Genomic DNA, 22,662 nt, shown 5'->3' on the forward strand with positions numbered 1-22,662 from the left:
TGGTCCCAAACCATATAGGGCTCTGAAAGTCAAACCAACACCTTGAACTGCACCCAGAAACAAACTGGGAGCCATACACATTGGCCAAGATTTTAGTGATAAAGTCACCACAACCCACTCCACTCAATATCCTGGCTGCAGCATTCTGTACCAAATGAAGTTTTCAAATACTTCTCAAGGCCAGCCCTACTTCGAGGTCACTGCAGACATCTAGATATAATATATCACTTGCATGGCTGCAAACAACTGATCATTTACACTGACAGATTGTGATCATATTGTTGAAGTCTTTTATCTATTTAGTGTAAAACAGATGTTTAGAAATAATTACTTTTAAAATACTTTCAAAAATTGTGATTGATGGGCATCATCTTAGAACAGCACAAACTGTGTCTGGACTCATCAGTCAACTTTAGTTTTTTACTGTTGTTGTTCAGTCGCACAGTTGAGTCCGAGTCTTTGCGACCCCATGGACAAAGTCACACCAGGCACTCCTGTCTTCCACCATACTACGAAGTCTGCTCAAATTTGTGTTTGTTACATCAGTAACACTGTCCAGCCATCTCATCTTTTGCCGTCCCCTTCTTTTCCCTTCTGTCTTTCCTAGCATCAGGATCTTCTCCAGGGAGTGCTCTCTTCTCATTTGGTGGCCAAAGTATTTGAGCTTTTTACTATTTTACTAGCCAGCTGCAAAATCCTATCACGCCACAATATTATTTGTAACAATAAGCTCTTCTAGACCAATAATACCTTATATTAACTGTATTATACGAAAGGGAAGCAATGTTTTTAAAGAATCAAAATTACTATCTTCAACTGTATTTAAAACACATGAAAATGTTTATTTCAGCTGTGATTAATTTAATAACTTTCAAATTCCTTTTTTCGCACCAGATACGTAATTTATATTCAAGCTCAAACATTGTACAAAGGAATTCACAAAGGTGTGCAAGCCAAGGTCAGGCATCCAGCTCCCAACCCTGGACGCTGCATCTCTTGTGCAGGCTCAAAAGGTGAAGAGTCTGGAAGTGACACTAGGTGCCTCGCTTTCAATGGAGGCAACGGTCACAGTGGTTGCTTGGTATGTCTTTCATCATCTTCGGAAGGCCAGTCAGCTAGCGCCCTACCTATCCTATCTCCTCAGGACCTAGCTACAATGATCCATGTGACTTCCAGGCTGGATTACTGTAACTCACTCTACATAGGCTTACCCTTGAGACTGATCCAGAAACTCCCAACTGGTGCAGAATGCAGCAGCTCAGCTGTTGATAACAGTGCCTTTACAGGCACACATCCGGCCATTGCTGCGTCAACTGCACTGGCTACCAACTGAATACCAGATGGCTAGTTTGGTGTATTGGTTAAGTGTGCAGACTCTTATCTGGGAGAACCGGGTTTGATTCCCCACTCCTCCACTTGCACCTGCTAGCATGGCCTTGGGTCAGCCATAGCTCTGGCAGAGGTTGTCCTTGAAAGGGCAGCTGCTGTGAGAGCCCTCTCCAGCCCCACCCACCTCACAGGGTGTCTGTTGTGGGGGAGGAAGGCAAAGGAGATTGTGAGCCGCTCTGAGACTCTTCGGAGTGGAGGGCGGGATATAAATCCAATATCTTCTTCTTCTTCAGATCCATTTCAAGGTTTTAGTTTTGACTTTTAAAGCCTTACACGGCCTGGGACTGACATATCTATGGGACCGCCTCTTCCCATATGTGCCCTGGAGATCACTATGATCCAGCACACAACATCTACTGACCATCCCTGGCCTGAAGGACGTCAGTCTTGCCTCAACCAAGGCCAGGGCCTTTTCAGCCTCAGTCCCAGCCTGGTGGAATCAGTTCCCTCTTGAGATCCAGGCACTCACCGAATTGTTATCCTTTCGTAGGATAAGACAGAGCTATTCCGCTAGGCCTATGGTTGAGGCAGCGGGCATCCTTCTCCATCGGCTGGCCCTATGTGGCAATCCATGTGTGCTATGACATAAATTTATTTTATTCACTATCCTGGTTCATATAATATGTGCCCAAATGAGCCATCATTTTATAATTTTATATTTTATAATCTGTTGTGATCTGTTTGGTTTTAATTACCATTTTACACTGTCCTTAGAATGCTGTTATCCACCCTGAGCCCATTCTTGAGAAAGGGCGGTCTATAAATTACCTAAAATAAAATAAAAATTCCTTAGGAGTAAGTGCAAAACTGCCTCCTTCCTAAACCATTACTGTTCTAGTTATGTTTTATTGTGTTCTAACACAACAAAGCAGAGACAGCCTGTATGGAGGGCAGGACTTATATTACATGTAGGTTTGAATCCCTGTTGAACCAAGGAATCCAATGGGTGGCTTAGCCCATTCCCCTTACAGCAGGCTCATTTCCAAAATACAAACAACCTCCCCTCCCCCCCCCCCAAAAAAAGTAGTTGCAGATACCGTCTTCAGAGCGTTAAGCATATTATATGCCAGCCTTCCCTACACAGATCCAGGGATCTCTGCCTGTTCCACAACAAGCAAAGCTGAAGTACAGAGTGGCTGGAGTTGCTGCAGATAGTTTACAACGATGTGAACCTTGATCCAACTTTTGCATCTGGTAAACAGGATTTGCGCATATTTCCAAAACATGCAAATATCAATTCTGAGTGCAGCAAGAAAAAAACAGCTACACTATGGAAAGCAATGTCTTCTCAAACCACACTCAATTCTCTTTAACATCCAGGCCCTGCAGGATGTGAAGCAGTTCCATAGGGCCTGTAAGGCAGAGATGTTTCACCAGGTCTTTGGTTGAGTACAACACAATTGCATCCTATGGCATTCCCATCTTCCACCCCCCTCTGCCCCCCCCCCACAAATGGCTGACTCTTTATGGATTTTTCTTTTATCACCAGTTTTTAGTAGCATTGATTTTATGGTTTTAATTGTATTATGTTTATATTTTATTGATATATTTTATTTATATTGTACACCACCCTGAGCCCCACTTGGCAGGGAAGGGGGGGCCTATCATTGAATATATAAACATAAAATAAATAAATTTACATTACCAACCATTTTCAGTTTAAGCATGCCTTAGACTAAAGGCATTTATTTGGATCTTATTACTATGACCCCAGCATTAGTGCTGTCTTCATATGAGACAGTAGAGAGACTGGAAGGTATAAAGGAAGTACAGAAACATACACACCACAGAGATTGTCAAGGTCACAGAGTAGTAAATAGCAGTACTACTAGCTTTTCATGGTAGGGCTCTCCCCATTGATCTGTTACTTCAGAGAACCACACCCAGCAGAGCAATTGTATTTTTTAACCTTGTACATGCCCCATTTACATATAAAGCAAGGTGTATGATAGTGATCAAATTTTTAGAATGAAAGAAATGAACGGTTGAGCTGAAGCAGTCATTTCTCTCCTTGGGATGAGTGTGGGCTAGCATCAGTATATCCCAAAGGGAGACACAGCTGCCTGGCCCCACTATCATCCTCACCAACACCCATCTGCTTGTTCTGCTCCACCTGCCTGCTGGCAAGCCTACCCACTCTCATAACTACACATGCCAGCCAGAGCTGCTGGGAGAGGGGAATGAGAGTCTGAATGTGTACAAACACTACCTTTTGTTCAGCTGTAATGCTACCTACCTTTATTACAAGACAGGTAAATGCATGTACAAAACCTATGAATACTAAAACTTTCCAGGACTGGGTAACTGATATTATCAGAAGGTCAAGAGACTGTATTTAAATAAGATACAGAAAATCTGCTATAAAAGGTAGGAGAAAATCTAAGCTTCCAAAGTAAGGAAGGAAATGATCAACAGAACAGGAAAGTCCTAGTCATATCTGCACATGTTGCACCCTCTTAACAAAATCTTTAATTGCCGGCTGCAGGAATTGAAGAGACTGATTTCTCCTGAATTCTGTTCCTTATTAACAAACAATTTCTGCCTTGGGACAGAAGCCCCTGTTTCGATACTTTCAGCTCCACAGCTGTGGGAGAAGACTTCCCTAGCTTTGTATGTGAACCGCTTGAGTTTGTTTGTTCCCCTGTAGGGACCACAGAAAGGAAATGAAGGAAGGTTTACAAGGTTTGTATTTACCTAGTGCTACAAATCTGTCAGCCCCTTAAAGACACATACACACACACTCTTTCACAGACAAATGGGGGGGGGGGGACACAAGGAAAGGGGTCAGCAAAAAGGCACAATAAACATAATGCACTGAGATGCCAAGATATACTAGAACTCCTCAAAGCCAATCCAGACCAAGTGCCTGATTTTACATGCTGCCCTGAAGCAAAATAAGAGGGAGGGGAGAATACAAGGGGGTGCCCATGATTTGTACAAAAACAAGCAGGCTTTTATGTGTATAGCAACATGGCTCCCTAACTGGCTGTTTCTCAAGGCAGAGATTCATCCCCTTCTAATGGTGATCAAAGCCTGCACAAAAAGGAGCCACTGGGGAGGGGGGAATGGGGAGGGGAAATGACTCACTTTTATGTCGCTAGTATCTCAGCAGTACAACATCCTTATTCAAAACCATAGTTAAGAAAGGAAAGCTGGAGATGCAGAACAGTACAGCTGTCCCCTTCCTCGTACCCTCTCTAATAAGCGATTCAAGCCAACAGCAGATTGCAAGTGATCTCTAGCAAGTCAGAGAATGAAGTGGGAAAAGGGATTTCTGAATGAGTAGTTTAGTAACAATGCTTGGAAGGTCAGCTTGTAACACCCATAAGATCACAGACAAAATGATCTGTCAAACAAACAGCAGTAAACACATACACACTCTAGACCCCCCTCCCCTTTCCTGTCCCCAGACAGGTAGTCTCTACTAAAAAAATCAGGTCATTACTAAACACTAGATTCTGGTCTACAGATATTAAGCACCAATCCATGGTCTAGACTTTCTTCAGGAAAACATGATGTAACACCATCTCACAAAGTGAGGGCTACCTCCTCTTACACATATCACAAATACATTCAGTGACTGATAGGAGAAAAAACATAAGCATTTTAAAATTCACAACTTCCACTCTCCCCCGGATACCAAGGATCCTCCTGATGGAAACCCCCTCCAAATTTAGAAAGAAAAACTTCAGATCTTTTGTGAATGAAATACATTTTGCTGTTTTCTTTCACAAAGAGAAAGAGTTGTGGGGAAGAGGAAGTGTGTATGTGGGGGGGGGGGGTGAAACGTCTGTTTCCATTTGAAACTGTCAAAATTAGCATTCAGTAATTAAAAATCACACCCTTTCTCTTAATAACCTAACCAGCATGATACAATCAGGTTGTGCCAACTCTTTAATCTAATTGACTAATTACAGATTTTAATTTAGTCAGTTACTGAACAACTGTTGACAATTTGTTTTCATTAGGGACAGACCAGGATAAATATTTAGGCTCCCCAATCACAGAGACTACAGCGTAAGCGTTTTGCCATGACCTCTGGTTTAATGCTTTCAGGGTTTTGTCAATACCAACTAAAAAAAGGAAGAACTGCTTTCCAACAGCCATCCATTCCTGAACCTCCTGTGCAATTGTCAAACACCAAAATAACTCCTGCTTTAAGGACATTAGTTCATTCAAACAACAAATAGGTGCTTGCCTCAGAAACTACAAGGAAAGCTTTTAAAGCAGGCCAATGTTCTTCAAAGAATGTAGATGAATGAGGGTGTTTTAATGATGCATATTTACTCTTACATGGCAAGTTATTATCTTGCCACCAGTTTATATGCTATGGATTATTATTAAACAAAGTCAACAGAAGTTCATATTTAGGGACCAAATTAAATACACAAGTGCCCACCTCAGAATAGAGAGGAATGCAAGGGTTTTTCTAAAGCGCAGAATTCTCACATGCAGTTCCTCACCCTTCTTCTGCAGCACTAAGGTTTGTGCTTAGGTACATATCACCAGTGTGTTTCTCTGTAAGAACATCTTTGAAAAACAAACACACATACCCCTACCCTAATGTACACAGTCAATTCAAATGTTCTGGTACAGTTGGTACTTGCTGTATGCTGTCACTGCCTGACATTAAATCGTAAGGTATTTAGCATTTCCAAATATGCAGATCTGACGGGTCTTCTCTGCAGCTCCTGTCTCTTCCCAAGATGTACCGTAGGTAAGATACTTTACTGGTGATAAAACTAAGCCAGGACTCAATCATACACTTACCCTATGGAGTGGGGGCAATGAACCATGAGTTCTTTTGGGATTACATAGCATATTGCTGCTGCTCCTCTTGAGTAAATTTAAAAGATGTAGCAGCAAATCAATTCAAGCTCTCATAGACCAACAACAGGATTCAGCAAGTTGTATTTTTGGCTTGTCTTCCATTAGATGGAGCCCCGTGTTGCAGTGGTACAGCTGCAGTACTGTGGTCTGAACTCTCTGCTCATGACCTGAGTTTGATTCTGGCAGAAGCTGGATTCAGATAGCCGACTCAAGGTTGACTCAGCCTTCCATCCTTCCGAGCTTGCTAGGGGGAAAGTGTAGATGACTGGGGAAGGCAATGGCAAACCACCCCGTAAAAAAGTCTGCCATGAAAACATCATGATGCGACATCACCCCAGAGTTGAAAATGACTGTTGCTTGCACAGGGGACCTTTCCTTTCCTTTCAACACGCCCCCTTTTTTTTGCCTGTTCCACCCCTTCCACTGCTGACTACCACACTGCATCTGGAGTTGTTCCTGTGGATCAAACCTCAGAGACTGTTTGGGGAGCACAGGAAGCTACATCAGCAGGCTGCAAAGTTGCATTCTATACATGGGTTTGATAGGCACAACCCAATATATGTCAGTCCAACATGGATTATCCTCAACTCTTCCAGGCATTAGTTAGTGCTGCCTCTCGGCCCAGCTACCAAAGACCCTGTTGGACAGAAATGGCAGAGACTAAACCTGAAATTCTGTATGAGCAAAACATGTGCTTTACTACAGAGTTAAAACTCATTTGTGTCTGCTATCATATAAATTATCTTCAGCGATACAACAGTGTACCTTTAAAAGAACTATAGCAGAAAGGAGATAAACTCATATGCCTTGTTTCAGCCCTCACCCCCACCCCCATGCCTGAGTCTAGAGTGAGTGGGAATTCAACCTATATATAAAAGCAGGCTCAAATATTCTGCATGTACAGTTTACTCTTCTCCACATAGTATAAAAAGAATATTGTTCAGTTTTCATTTCTTAGATTTCTTAAAGAATCACTTGAAATTTCAACCTTCATGCTTTATACAAAAGAACGATCCCACCACTTCATATAAATATTTGAAGCGCCCTGTGTTCCTGTGGCTTAAGGATCCATGTGCCCTACTAAGCCAAGGTATTCCTGCAGGCTTTCTACAGATGCATAATGCATTAACCCCTTTATCACAAATACATCTCTAAAACACAATCTACTTCCTACAAGTATTGACAATAAAGGAGATCATTATCGTAAAGCATTTCACCCATTATTTATACTAAAAGGAGCTAGAAAGATACAAAAAAAATGAAGTTGAAAGAGGCTTATGTATTCATTAAACTAAACACACCACAACATTATGAGTTCAATTCAACACTTCTCCTGCCATTACTTTTTAAGCTTCCAAAAGATGCGTCTTCCTTTCCTTGCTTCACTGCCCAGCTGCTCTTGAATTTAGAAAGTACAAGAGGAGACCTGAAAGAAAAGCTATTCCATTTCCCCTTGCCATTGCTTTCCCACGTCTCCCCCTACTGCTCTCAGTCTCTCATTCTTTCTCCCTCCTCCCTACACCCCTTTTCTCACTCTCTCTCTCCTCTGTGCCTGTCACTTTCTCTCTCTTTCTGTCCCCATCACTCACCTGCTTTCCCACCACCACAGCTGCAGTAGTGACTGCAGCTCTCCAGGAATCACAATGGATCTCCCAACTACAGAGATCAGTTCCCCTTAGGGTTGCCAGCTCCGGGCTGGGAAACTCCTGGAGATTTAGGAGTGAATCCTTGGGAGGGTGAGTTTGAGGAGGGAAGCAACCTCAACTGGATATAATGTCACAGACTCCACCCTTCAAAGCAGCCATTTTCTCCAGGGGAACTGACCTCTACTGTCTAGAGACTAGTTGTAATTTTGGGTGATCTCCAGCCACCACCTAGAGATTGGCAACCCTAGTTCTCATGGAAGAAATGGCATTTTTGGAGGGTGGAGACTGTGGCACTATACCCTGCTGAGATCGCTTCCCAGAATTACATCTGAGTTCCAGATGCAGAGATCTGTCCCATAGAGAAAATGACTGCTTTTGAAGATGGACTATATGGCATAATATCCAGTTAAGACCTCTCCTCTTCCCAAACCCTGCTGTCCTCAGACTTCACCACAAAATCTCCAGGAACCCTAGTCAGGCCAGGCCCTGATGAGTCCCTCCCACAAAGGCCCAACAGGCCTGGAAAGGGCTCTATCCCCTCCCCCTGCCTTTTTTTCTCACATAAACCCAGTCTGGAATACCATGGCTGCCTAGCAACAGCATCTGAGGGAATCCACTGCTTAAAGCTATAGGTGACATTTTATCATTTTCAGTTTTTTTAAAACCCTCCAATATACCTCTCTCTCTTTAATTTTAGTTTTCACATTTTTCTACAAACCTGGGGCCCTTTTCTGTTTTATAGAAAGACCCATCTTGCACATTCACAATTCCAGTCATCGGGTTTAAATATCCAAAAACTGCTGTTAAAATATAATATTCTTCATTCACTTAACCTAAATGTGCATTTATACAGAACTTGTAGTAAACTCCCTTCTAGCTCCTTGAACAAACATACCAAGTTATGTTGAAAAAATTCCTTTCTCAAAAACAACAACAAAACAAACTTCCTATTCTGGTGTTTCAGTGCTTAGAAGATGCTTGCTCTATGCCTGCTTCAGTCATTCACCTTTCCGTGTGGTGAGGGGAACAGGAAAGTATGTGAGGCTTTGGTCCACTCTGAACCCTCACCTCCAGATATAATACTCTGGTCCTGTTCAGACTAACCCAAGCTTTTCTGTTCCAGTTGTTCAGATCCCCAAAAGATCCCCAGAGATGCTTCAGAAAACCATAAACTGTCCCAGGTCTTTAATGGGTCAAATATGTACTTCCTTCATAGTTTTCTCCAGGTTCCCAGAAGTGAGGCTTCAGGGACATTCCAAGCATATCCTTCAGTTGGCTGAGAAGACACCAACTGCTAGATCAGGGCTTCTGTAAGAAAGCAATGCAGGCACTTTCTTTGCTTTAAATCATGACCTATTAATCAGCTGTACCAACCCTTTTCTGTTGTCATCACCATGATCAAATCCCTGCTCACTTATTATACATACCCTTTTCTTTAGTATACTTTCTAGGTTTACTAATGCAGTAATTCCAAAAGGGTCACCACTATCTGGTCAGAGAGCTGCATTTTGCTAGCGACAAGACACTGCTTGAGTGCAGAGAGGGGGGTTTCAAAATTCCATCTACAGACATGATACCTTGGTAAAGACACTTGGACTGCCTCAAATAAATGAATGACAACTAGCACGTCTATTAGTCTCCTAAATCCTCATATGCACAAGCCCTTGGAAACACATGGCAAAAAGAAAATGTATAATTTGAGTATCCTCAGCAGATGCACAAACCTGGTATCCTTGAAAGAACTAACAAATCCAATAAACCAATGGGAAAGTATGTAAATCTGGGTTATAATGAATTATAAGAACTATTACCAGAGCAAAAGAAGACTGAAGCTGCAAAGTGATCCAGATATGCTGTGGTGAGATCATGCTTCCACTAAGGAAGTATCTACCAAAGAGATCTGGGCTCAGAATGAATACCTGCTAGTTGCCAGGATTTCAAATCCACTCTCTGTTGGATTAGATCTCTCACAATCGTGACTGCTATAGGAGGCTAAAATGCATACGAGTTTCATTTCAGAAAGAAAAAGAATCCATTGTGAAGAAATGGATTCTTGTCACATTCTCCTAGCAATTAAGGTTAAGTCATGTAGAAAAAAATATTTATGTCACGCCCACTGCTTCAGCATAAGAAAGCAACAAAATCATTCTTTTTTCTAGAAGATTATAATTAACTGTTCAATACAAAACAATGCTTGCAGGTTTTTTAAAAAAATAAGTTTAGATTTTGTTAATGAGAAAAGTTTGGGGGGGGGCTGTTCTTTTGCTGAAATAAGCAGATAAGCTGTGGAAGTGTCTAGGAAATAGGATCTTTCCAGAACTGACCACCAATCTCTCAAAAAAATTCTTCAGCTAGACCATACAATTCTAAATTACATATTTTTCAATAACAAAATATTAAAATATTTATGAGACACTTTAAAAAGAATAAGAGCATCAAGTCATCAGTTACTTTTTGTAATCTCCATGGGTACTTTAAAAATATTTATTTAAAAAACCTCTTGGGTTGAAAGCAGTTCTGAATTTTTACAGTGTCTCAAAGTTACACTCAGGTGGCTGCACAAACAGAATAATGCCACAAAAAGTATGTAGCGACAGTCAACTAGATTTAAGTTCATTTTCTGTAGCTGGAGGCCAAAATCGACTAAATTGGTTCTCGTGATCAAGTTTTCTGCAATTCCCCATTCTGTGTATTAGCTATTTGACAGAAATTCACTGCGGTATTTAAACTGGCAGTCATCACAGCTAACTCAAATTGTATTGGCTTTCACAGTGTTGAAACGCTGAACTGCAATCATCAATCGGCCAATTCCAAGATAACGCAGTGGTTGAAATTCCCTGTCATGCTGTACAATCCCTTTGTAGCTCACCAGCTCAGAAGATGCACAATAAAACTAGCAACAAGAGTGTCTGGCAACACCGCCACAATGTAATACGAGCACACTTACTGAGGGGCTTTGCCTAGAAGCAAGATAAGGGCAGCTGTGCCAACAGCACTAACCCTCTAGAGAGAGTATAACATTTTCTTTTGGAAATGCACAGAAACACTGAAATGGGAAGCACATTTTGGATCTTTCTCCTCCCTCCTCTCCTCCATCTAATACTTTCACAAATCTAAAACCACTATAACACTACATTAAAAACATGAAGTTTGATCGCATTTCTTCTCTATCTGAAGATGCTGAGAGAACTGAAACCAACTCTTATAAAACTCAAGCTTCAAGAAAACTTTATTCAGGCATTCAAATTATCCTAGGTTTTAACTAATTTTTCTATGAAATTCTACTGCAGAAAGAACATGTGAATCACAGAAGTCAGTCTAGAAATTCAAAAGATCAGGACTTAGCTTGAAAAATACTAAGCAAAAGTGGAATAATGATATACACTGCCTTTCCTCATGCTATTAAGCAAGAAAAAAAGTCAGTCATTGAATACAGACAACAACCCTCAGGGATGGCTGTTCTCTGGCATAAATTTGGTCATGGATTCCCCTGCCGTGGAAAGATTTTAAGAGGGTTTTTTATTTTTTTATTTTAAAAAAACCCTGAACTCAAGGATATTTGGTGTTCCGCTCACAGTGGGGAAAAAAGCATCAGTTTGTATGGTCTGCAAACATTATACACCCATCCCCCTTTGCTACAAGGTTCATGTTTCTCCTTATACTACAGCTTGCAACTCAGCACACAGCATTTAACCATCTACAGCTCACTTCAAAGTTAGCCAGTATGGCTTAACCGTCTCAGAACTCACCTGAATCAATTAAATTACCAAAAGTCAAAAAGAGTGAAAGCTTTTTATTGGGATTCGTATATTTAAAATGATCTTTGAGGAAACTTCTTGCTGCTCTGGCTGCTCAATTTATTGTATAGCTGTATTGAAAAATGAAATGGAAGTTACTCCATAAGCAAGTGTTGCAACACAGGCTGCTAATGTAGTACGGTTTCCCATTCTTTGAAGCATGTACTCCCCCAGTCTACTGATTGGGAGAGATTTGATTTTTATGTGTCCAAGAAGCCACACCTCAACCACAAACAATAGGAAAGCAGCATGTAAGGGAAATAGTTCCAGGTTTTAAATGCCTTTCATCATCCACAGAATGTCAGTATCTGTCTTTCATACACCATGGGCTAAGCACTTTCAATGTTAATATTTTCACAAAGTAAAGAAAACTCTCTGGCTTGAATCTCTACCATTAAAACTACAACAAAAAGACGAATTCACAAACGCATGGAAGCCATATCTTTAAATCAGAGAAGTCACACAACAGCTAGTAAAAGCTTAAATGAGTCTTTCTTTTACCAGTCATTCTGACAACACATAATAGCAGTTTATTTTTACCCCATCTGCCACATTAGTCATCTGTCCACTCTGATCACAACTGGCGTAGGTCCTCAAGTGAAAAATCTTTTTTAGACTGTAAATAGCAGTAGCCATTAACATGTCCTCACAATCCTGCATGTTCCTCCTGGAGTTCCCATTTAAGTCTCCACACTGTGTCATTCCAAATCACACAGCCAACTATCCTCAGGTCTGGTTAGGAGCCTTTTCTGAATGAGTCACCATTCATTTATTAGCAGGTCAGAAGGCTTACCATCTAAACTATGTGCAGGAGACTCTTCCACTACCAGCCTCTACTGGGTTCCTCGGATAGAAGGGGAAAAAGAGTAAATAGATCCTTCCTGTATATCAGGCCAACATCAATTGCTCTATAAGCCCAGGTTCTGCTTAGTGAGATTTTCTTAGGTAAAGCACTCCTGTTTGACACTTGGTCCAACTTCAGCACTAGGCATTCTGTGCAGGGAAAGCAAGTTAAAGATCAGGAAAAGTGGGAAGGCTCTATATTTACTCTGATGTTCTTTAATAGCCTCATACTACAAAGCCTCATTACATCACCACCACCCAACACACCCTCCTATACAAACTGTATTTTTGTCACATTGAGGTACAAATGGAAAGATCAGGCTGCGACATCTTCCTCCACAGCAGAACCGTACACATACAATTTCACACTGGGTAAGAGCTAAGACATCTGCATTTTATCAGTATGTGCTTAGCAATTACAAACCACATACTGTGTTTCTAAAAAACAAACTCCTATTCACTCAGAATACAGTCATATAACATATAACTTAATCGCTTCCTGGATTCATTAATGAAAATACAAGATATGCAACTGTTAGAATAAGCATTGATTCTGCCAGGGGAAAAGAACTGTATTTATAGACTGGTAAATATATAAATAAGGAATACTATCATGGTTATATATTAGCCAACTACTTTAAAGCCAACAGTCCTTTACAAATAAACAGTATAATGAAATGAAGGCGGGGGGGGGGGGGAATAGGGTGAACAGAAAATCTTCTTATCAGACTTCATAACAAAACTAAAAAGGTAAAGTACTTAGGGCTGTTATGAAATTGCATTACATTGAATTTTTTAAAAACCACAATCAGGATTGTGTCTATTTGCTGTAAGCTTAAAGCAACATGTATTAAAGAAGTTTATGTGAATCATCTAATGCACTATTGCCTATTAGAAATTACCAAGCTAAAAAAGATTAATTTCTCTAAATACATCAAATCCTCAGAAACTATTATAAGGCTAATGCTGATGTAACACGACTGTATCTTGGATGCCAATGCTATCCCTTCATATCCCTACAAAGGATACACCAAACTCTTCCACCAACTTTCACATCAATCACCACATAAAACTGCATTAAGAGAAGTTTCATAAAGACCACTGTAAGTCAGAAGCAGCTAGGATACAAAAGAAAAACTACAATCCTCAACATGCAGGAGCCATTTGTTATACTGTATAAAGATTCCCCCACCCTCAGAGAAGCAGAGGAACAGACTACAGGGGTGAATACTCCTCACCGTGGCATAACCTGGTCTCTTCTGTATAGTCTCTTCCGCCTTGAAATTAAGCCAAGCCAAAACTGCTACAACAGAACATAAACTCATGCTGTTCTGAGGGGGGCGGGGGGGGGGGGGGAGAGGCAAGGAAGGAACCAGCATCAGGAATGAAGCCACATTCTATTTCCACTCATGCAGTATTCCTGAAACCAGTAGATGTGAAAGGCAGCCATTCATTGTGAAGAGAAAATACTAGTCTTTAAGACACTGTTCAGGCTGGGACAAACCCCTGCACCTCTCACCTCTGGCATTTACTTGCTCTCCTATAAGGTGAATTCCACCCATCAGCTTGCTGGAGAACACCAAAGCATACTTGCAAAGGTTGAAAACCAAAGTATACTTGCAAAGGAACAAAAGCAGACCCATGCAGGAGCAAAAAACTACTTGCACTTTAATCTGAGTGCTATAGTTCCTTTAAAAAAAATGCTGTTTCCTGCTAATGCACACAGTAAAAGCATACACTTTGGAGTAAAGGCAAGTGTTTACATCCACAAGTCAGAAAAGTAACTTCCAAGACTGTCCACCAAGGTAAAACAATCTCCTCAGGGACAGGATCACACTGAAAATACAAAATCAGATCAATGCCTGACCATATGCCAACTTTCCAGGAAAACATGATTCCAGATTCTGGATGCAAGGGATAAAATTCAACTCCAGATAGTAGGATAAAATGTTAAATTCTTTTTATAAAGTGTATTCTTCCACCTCGGAAAAAAAGGACTTTAACAGAACCACAATAAACACTGAACAGCCACATTTGACTGATCTTTCTATGTTCCAGAACACTAGAAAATCATGCTACAGAAGGAAATGGAACTTTTTATTGTTTTAGGGGCTAAGGGTTGAACAAGAGTGACAGTTGCCATGGCTGGGAACCTACACAATATATATGTTACTCAAGCAGCACTGAAACCACTATCCTCTTGCCAAGGCTCTCACTACCCCTGCTAACACCCAACAAAATGCCATGGGACCTGGATAAATTATGCTGCTTCTTCTGCTAATGGCACACTCTTTCAGTGAGAGCTGGCAGTACCAACGTAGGAAAGAACCGCAAAGTCAATCAAGCAACCAATGTGGCTCCCCCTGACAGATGCTACCAGAAAGACATGAGACCAGAGCAAAGGAGGTGCCTTACTTGTATCTTATGAATCAGACCAAAGACTTTTTTAAAAAAATGAATAGCGCTTCCTTTCAAGACAACCTGCTTTGACCAGACTGCCCAACTCATGCCCCCTCCAATCCCCAATATCTCAATTTCTGTTCTGCATGCTCTTTTGAGGTTCATTCCAATGGTAATTTGGACAAGAACCAGCAGCTCACTTTTCATCCTCTGCAATCCAGCTTTTTACAATTTCTGCAGTATGCTTGGGCATTAGAAGATGTAAAGTCAATTCAAGGGGCACAGCGAGACAAAATTCCTTACTTAACAAACCTTACTTTAAACAGCCATGTCAGGATGCTATGCCTCCTCCGTTTCTCAAACACAAAATCTACATGCTCCTGGGAATTGGCTCCACACTATCACAAGTTAGGCAGAATCTGTGTATCAAAGAAGCTGACAAGTCAAAGTTTATCCAGAACTGTAGAGCAGAATTAGCTCGGGGCAATGTCCCCTCTACCAGGATAGGGTCAATGAAAAATCTAGCATAATCCTCCTTGGGGCTTGTAGTTCTGTGGTTTCTCTGAAAACATTTTGTTCTGTCAAAGAAAGCAAACTCCCAGTGCTTGTATCATGAACCTGCTATATAACCTCAGAGCCCCAAGCATTAAATTACAAAATAAATCATTTACCATTTCACATCACAAAGAGAGAAAGACAAGATCCTACACCTCAAATAAGATGCTGGACACAACACCCAGGATCCTTTACAAATCAAACACTTTGCAGTGCTTTCTCTGTCAAAAACGAAAGCCAAGATGAATGAAAGACATTTTAAAAACCTCTGTACTGGTATTTTGGAATCAAGGCTATTTGGCTCTCTAAAGCAACTTTCTAACTCTTAAATACAAGCAGGTCTTGAAGAGCTTTTAGAACTATTTGGGGGTAAACATGATCATCACACATTCAAATACAGTTATTTACCCATGCCAGAAAGTCTGCAAATGCAATTTCAACACAATAAACATCACCACCACATCACCTTCATTTTCTTCACCCTCTGAACCAGCAGGAGGATGCATGACCACTTAACTGGACCAACATGCACTGTCTTCTAGTCATCAAGGTTAATATCTGAACCAGAGTACCATAGCTCTGGTTTCATACAATACTCCTCAACAAAATCTGGATGGCAGCGATAACACACTGCTTCCTCCTACATAATTGCATTTGCTTCAGTGTGCTGTAGTAACTGAAATTTATTGGCAAAAGAATTAAAACTTTGTTACTCACGTAATCATGAAAGGCTTTTGCTTCACTTGAGTGTTCACAAGTATCTCGCCTTTCAGGAGCTGCACAGTAAAGGTCCCAAAATACACTGCATAGTAAAAGGAGAGAGAAGCCAATAACTATTGTTTGTACAACATACAATGAATGTACAATGAGCTTTGAACATGCACTCTGACCATTTCAACAACTCTATAACAAGGGCATTCATTTGCCTTATTCAGTCATTAGCTGAGGAGCATTAAACACATGTATTCCATAACAGCACCTCCTCCTTACACACAGCTAAAGACAGAAAAACAGGGAAGTTACAGAGACTGCGAGTGCTTTACCCACTGTTTTGTATTTTCAGTACCTTCAAAGCCACACTTATATTTTTTAAAAAGAGAAACAGAGAACAATCTTTGCCTCTGATCATTAAAAGATGTTCAGCATTGCATCTTTGTTGTCACACAGAACCTCATTTTTGGTCTTCTGAGACACTGCTGAGCACTCAACAGGGCTTTTATTCAGCCTCAGCATCACCAAATGTGTCTGATTCAAGCTGTTATGTTGCTCTCTTAAACCTGAACACATGCCCTTCATAGTTAGACCTGTTTTCTAAATCAGAGCACAATCCACCAGAGTTGTCTGTTTGACATTAAATGCCATATTGTCAATACAACATAGATTTCAGTCTCAGCTGTTATAAATATATAAGCATCATCATTACTTAAGTTCACAGTGTACAAATTCATGGAACATTCACTATATAAACACCTCTAATTTCCCCCAAATTCTGAATGATCTACTGATTCAGCCTTCCCAGGCAGTTAAATAAATAAGATTTCGGGGTGGAGTATCACAAATGATGGGGAGAGTACTCGATATACACAGCATTTACAGGAAGTATATGTTAAAGGCTTGTAACAATTCAAACAGTGTTAACATTACTTGTAAGTGGCATTTCCCCCCAAAAGCCTATAGCAAACTACAGGCTCAACAGCAAAAACTCCAACTTCCCTGCTCACAACAAAAAAATTCTCTCAGTTCTACTTGATGCCCAACCTCTTCTCAATTAGCTATTTCCCAAACAGAAAACTGTACGCCTGCTTAAGCAACATGTGTTCACCTCAGCAGACCTGATCTTTCAAACCAAACCTGATATCAGGTATTTCATATTGAAAGCATCCTGTACTGTGTCAAACTACATTGGCAATACCATCAATGCAACACATAAAAGAAACTAATTTTTAATCAATTGGATTTACTTTCAAGAAACTTTTTTAGAGCCAGGTTACAAAAAATATTCGTATCACCTACCTATTTTCACTTTTCCAAAACTAAAAGTGCTTGAATGTAAGAAAAACAACCAACCCCTCTTTCAAACATTCAATGAACCTAGAAATCCATGCAAACGACTAACGATGATCATCCCAAAATGGGATTTAAAAAAAAACACCAGAAAAGAGTACAAAATATCAACCCTTTCTCCAGTCTGCCACACATTCTAACAACAATAGCATGGGTGGGTGGCGGGATGATGATGTAGGTTATATCTATCATTAGTACCCATCAGTAGCACTCATCCCCACATGCCACTCTCACCCACCCTTTGAAACTACATGATACTCCCTAGGACTAAGTCACCCCGCACCAACATCTTCCAAGGAACAAGGACCACTTTGTGCCTTTGTATTGGATGGTAAGAAGAGAATGACAAGTATTTAGTTAGGATAACTTAGACCAGTTCAAAACATTTCATTTCCCATCTTCCCTTCACCCCAACTAAATACTACCTAGGATGAAGCGACTTCAACTATTATCTATTTCTCAACACAGAAATGCAAGATCAAGCCAAAACTTTTGCTTAGGACATTCTTTCCCACTTATAGACAGTTAAGCAGTGAAATTTCTATTTTGGGGAAGAGAAATAAGCTGCATACACTTACCACCACCATGAATGTAAAAACCCCGGAGGTTCTCCTAGTGTGATGTTTTTTTCCCATCGGATCTGCAAACAGCAAAACATGCAAATAGGTTAGGGGGCAATACCGATTGTGGGGGAGGGAAGGTTTCTTCTACTCTTAGTGCTGCCCCCACCATTTATCTCCCCTTTCATCATGCAGGCTGAGGCCAACTAGCAATAAATGGCAAAAGGTGATTAAAAAAAATTCAAAATGGAGACCACAGAGGCTGCTTCTGAAAACAAAGGCTATCTCAACCAGGGAGTGAGGGAAAGGGGTTAAAAGTAAACAAGAGTCACTCACCTCTGATAAAAAGGTCTGTGCTGATTTCTGTGCTCCTACATGCAGCAAGTATTCATAGACATACAAAGCTAATCTGTAAAAGAACAGAAGGAGAGTGGGAGAAAGAAAGCAATCACTGCCTCAAAAATGACTTTGTGGAACTGTCCCCTCTCCTCACTAAGCTTCTTCTCCCTTGAGTGAGGGGCGAACCCGGTTAAAACCCCAGGAAGCAGGGAAATATCACTTCCTTCCTGTCCTTGGAGCAGAGAGAAATGAGTACTCCCCCCCCCTTCATCCAACCTCAAAGATAAGTTGATAGTAGTTCAGTGCAGAAAACAAAATGAACTTCTTCAGGCACATGTACTGCTTCCTATGCAGCATCCCGAGCCATTCATTAAAGTCTCCTGCACTCCAAGGAGTCGTGGTTGCTGCAAAGATCTTCCCTAAGAGCTGCTGGCTAGGTTGGGGGATGCAAGACGATCTCACAAAAAGCCTCTGCTGCCCAAGCCTCTGGTTCTCCCTCCACCACCACCCCCCCCAAAAAAACTTGCAGACTGTCGAAGCAAGGAAGACCACGAAGGCGGTTACAGATTGCTCACTGCTTGGACAAAGCCCTTCGCCCTTTCCACTTGCACAGACAGACAGACGCTCCAGACAAAAGGACGCGATGGTTCCCTCTATCGTGCTTTTATATCCGCCACCTTAGCTCTTCTCCCCACTCCAAAGCAGCCTGGTTGAGGGGGCTCAGTTTCTCGCCCCCCCCCCCACCCTAGATCCCAGCCTCCAGGCTCGTCTCCTGCAGCTGCCCGAGTTCCCCTAAGACAATAAAGGGACAAGGAGAACGCCTGCCGGAGGAACCACGCTCGTCTCCCTGGGGTTTCTTCCACCGCCTGGACGCTTACTTTTCCCGAGCCTGCCCATCCGAGGGCACCGCCGAGCCTTTGCCTTTGGCGAACATGGTCCGCAGTAAGAAAGAGGCGAAAACTGAAGCTGCGGCTGTCTGTATTGCTCCGATGCTCTTCGGTCTCCCGAGCCTCGCTCCTTCCCCCAGCTGTGACTTGCCCAGGCTCTGCCACCGCCGCCTGAGTCCACCGCTGCACCAACTCGCACTGGTCGCAGCTGTCAAAGCCCCGGCCTCGACCCCATCGCCCTGCCCCTGTCCTCGGCTCCTGCTTCTTTCCCAGCTGCTCCTGCCGCCGCCGCCGCTGCTGCTGCCGCCACCGCGGCTGCCCCCAGCTCAACCGAACTTGGCTACACTAGGGAAGGAACGCGGCGGGCGTCAACGTTCCACAATGGATACATCCCCCGACCAATCGGCAGCCTGGGGGGGGAAGGGCTGCTCCGCCCCTGAGCAGCTCCTTTAAGGTAGCACCGAGGGAGATGAGGCAGGCCGCTACGAAGCCTACGGTCCCCACTCCAGCCGCTTCCTAAAGGGTTCTTCTCTCCGCCTTCCCTGGCTGAGACAGGAGCTCCACCTCCCACTGCCTAGGGCTAAGCTGGGACCTAGCTCTCTTTCTTATCCGGCTCCCCACTCTGCCAGGTACCTTCCCCTAATCCCTTCACCCACCCGCTGCCTCCCTCACCTTTCCCCAGTTGTCGTCGTGGGCTCCCTCCTCCCTAACCCGCAGTAGTCCCATGGCCACGCTACCTTGGCGTGCAGTTCCTTGGACCCGCGTCCCTCCCATGCCTACATCTGTCTAATCTCCCCACGCTACTCGCCTCTTGTTTTGCTCTACCCAGTAACATTCTCAAGGTTCTCTTTTAGTTCCGCCACTTGGTTTCCCTTACATTCCTTACTTTCCCCGCCTCCCCTTACCTTTTACAGAGATCTCCTTATGTTCTGCGATCCTTCAAGCCTCTTTCACTCAACCATACACCAGCGCTTTTCAGTAGGGCACTATGAAAAGTTGCAGAGGAGTATTACCTACGTATTTAAAAGGCACGTCTACCAGGCAAGTTGCTTACTTAGAAGTGAGTCCCAGTTCAGTCAAAGAGGGGCTTACTCCCAAGTAAGCATGCATAGGATTTTAGCCGCAGCGTCACCATGGTACTGAGGGATCTGACGTTTGGCAGCGGGTTGGCTTAAATTTGGGCCTCTTAGTAGCTGTGTCGTGGTTCAGCTTTCACAGCCTGATCCTAAACATACATTACTAGGAAGTAATGTTTATTGGGTTCAAAAGGGGTTTACGTCCAAGGAAATACGATTACGTCCCCGACGTTAAACCTCTTCTTGGTACCCTCTGAATGCTCCATCCTTCCAACTACATGACTCACTTGGTCCCCTTGAGGCTATTTTGGCTTCACCTTGGAGGGGAGGAGGGCATGGTGCTCCTTTTTGCTTTAGAGAAGTTGGACTCCCCCCCCCCCCCCCGATCTTTGAGAGAAAATGTTTCTTTGCACTAGCATTGCTCTAATACACGAGGACCTATTCAAATGGCCAGGGGAGAAAAATATAAGAGATGTGGGGTCTGAGACAGCTTTTCCTCAAAAAAAGAGAAACAAAATAGGAGCCCTTTTTAAAAAACCCACAGGCTAAAACTATACAAACCCAGAGAAGAAACTGACAAGCGCCCTGCATGACCCATGAAAAGCGCCTCGTTTCTTTCCAGCAACAATAACTCACCATATTTCCAACCCTCTTAAAAGCTAAAGACCGATATTTGCGGCTCATTTCTTTCCTGAATCCTAAAGTTAGAGTCGCTTCGAGAACATGGAAAGATTTTTCCAGTTTAACATAAAAAGCCTGTTGGTGGCTTTCTCTTTAAACGAGCTCTAGCCCATTTGCTACTGTCCCTTTAAAAAAGACAAGCTGAAAAAAGCTGTGTAACCGCTGATTGGCTGCCTGTTTGGATACATCCTTAGGGGGGACTAGAAACTGTTCGCCTGGGCTGGTTTTTTTTTTTTAAACTGTGCTGTTCCAATAAACAAGTAACGCCCCTCCCCCTTACATGCCTATCACCAAACAATTAAAGGCTAGGTCAGTGTCCTGGGGAAAAGACAGTGAAAGAAGGAAAACTCAACTCCAGAGTGAATATAAACTACAAGCGCGCTCACGTGTGAAAGTTCAGCGATATTCAAAGGTGCATATTTAAAAGGCGGGCGAGAAAACACTGTCTTCTGCATGTAGCAAAAGCCGCTTAGTATATGCGTTTATAGAAAGAGATTTTTCTGTGCATTTTGGGAGTAATATCCCATTCTCCCACCCCCTCCTTCCCAAGAAAACGATACAACCCGGAGTTTTGTACTCGCCTTGATTTAATCTGTGCTTTGCGGGGTTACTGAGGTTTCCAGGGGAAAGTAACATTCAAAGGGCTGCAGAGCAGTCTGCTGTGGAAACTCACCAGTTTTCAATAAGACACCCCCCTCCCCCCATAGGTGGGATGGAATACAAGGGGAAAGGTAATCTCCATTGAATTCGTGTTTCCAGCCATTTTTATAACATTTTGGTAACATTTTGTGTGAGCCAGCAATAATTAAATTTGTCTGTGCTAGTTGTTGGGGTTGAATTTCCATAAAGCACTCTCCCACTCCATTGGCTGAAAACAAGCTACTCTCTCTTGTGGTCCCGCCACTTAGTTGGTAGAGTATTCGTTTATAGGCTAGTTTAGCTGAAGGTTAATCTTAAGATAACAGTGTGGAGGGAGAAAACGAACAGTGTTTCTTTTCCTCTTATTTGCATGTTCAATGCCTATATTGGGTTTTTAAAAACTGAGATGAGTTCATCTTCCTATGAACAAATACAACTGTTTGTCTCCATCTCTCTTCCCAAAATGAAACTTGGCATGAAAAAAAATAGGAGTGTTATATAGGTTGGCTAGGTGGAGACAGGGCTCTGCTGATACCTATCTAGGGCAGTACAAACTTTTTTGGACTAAGCCCACTTTATCAGAGGCATGAAGCTGATTGTAAAGATAATGGTTACGCTTATTCTTCATATTGAGAGCCAGTGTTGAGTGCCTGAAGAGGATCTGGCCAAGCCATGTTCAAATCCCCACTCTGCCATGGAAGCTTGCTGGTGGCATGGGACCAATCCCACACCTCACTGAAGGTAAAACGGAGAAGGAGACTAACTTAAGCCACTTTGAGTCCTCACGGGGAAAAGCTGGGGTCAAAGTGAAGTTAAATGGATACTGGTCGTTACTTGATACTAAACTCCTTCCTGAAGGTCATTCATAGAGAAGTGGCACTGGTCCGAAATAAAGCTGGACTTCCACAGGCAATGTCATTGCCAGAAGGGAAGAGTATCACCAGGCTGTATGACAT

At 42.3% G+C, this 22,662-nt stretch overlaps 1 protein-coding gene across 3 annotated transcripts in view; it reads right to left on the bottom strand.

Annotated features, from left to right (window-relative positions):
* The window catches only part of SSBP3 (single stranded DNA binding protein 3), a 289,667-nt gene extending 269,326 nt beyond the window's left edge, over positions 1–20,341 (bottom strand). For 2 of the 3 annotated variants that reach the window (XM_060231867.1, XM_060231866.1), the window contains exons 1-4: positions 19,302–19,665; positions 18,421–18,493; positions 18,103–18,164; positions 16,178–16,262 (exon numbers count right to left, since the gene is read on the bottom strand). In XM_060231867.1, the coding sequence (XP_060087850.1) occupies positions 16,178–16,262; positions 18,103–18,164; positions 18,421–18,493; positions 19,302–19,357 (276 nt within the window). In that variant the 5' untranslated portion in view covers positions 19,358–19,665. Of the gene's footprint in view, positions 1–16,177; positions 16,263–18,102; positions 18,165–18,420; positions 18,494–19,301; positions 19,666–20,323 lie in introns of those variants that run through there. The other variant, XM_060231868.1, reaches the window with a different exon arrangement.
* Between the last annotated feature and the right edge of the window lie 2,321 nt (positions 20,342–22,662).

The sequence above is a fragment of the Heteronotia binoei genome, chromosome 2 (assembly GCF_032191835.1).
Source record: "Heteronotia binoei isolate CCM8104 ecotype False Entrance Well chromosome 2, APGP_CSIRO_Hbin_v1, whole genome shotgun sequence".
Classification (NCBI taxonomy): domain Eukaryota; kingdom Metazoa; phylum Chordata; class Lepidosauria; order Squamata; family Gekkonidae; genus Heteronotia; species Heteronotia binoei.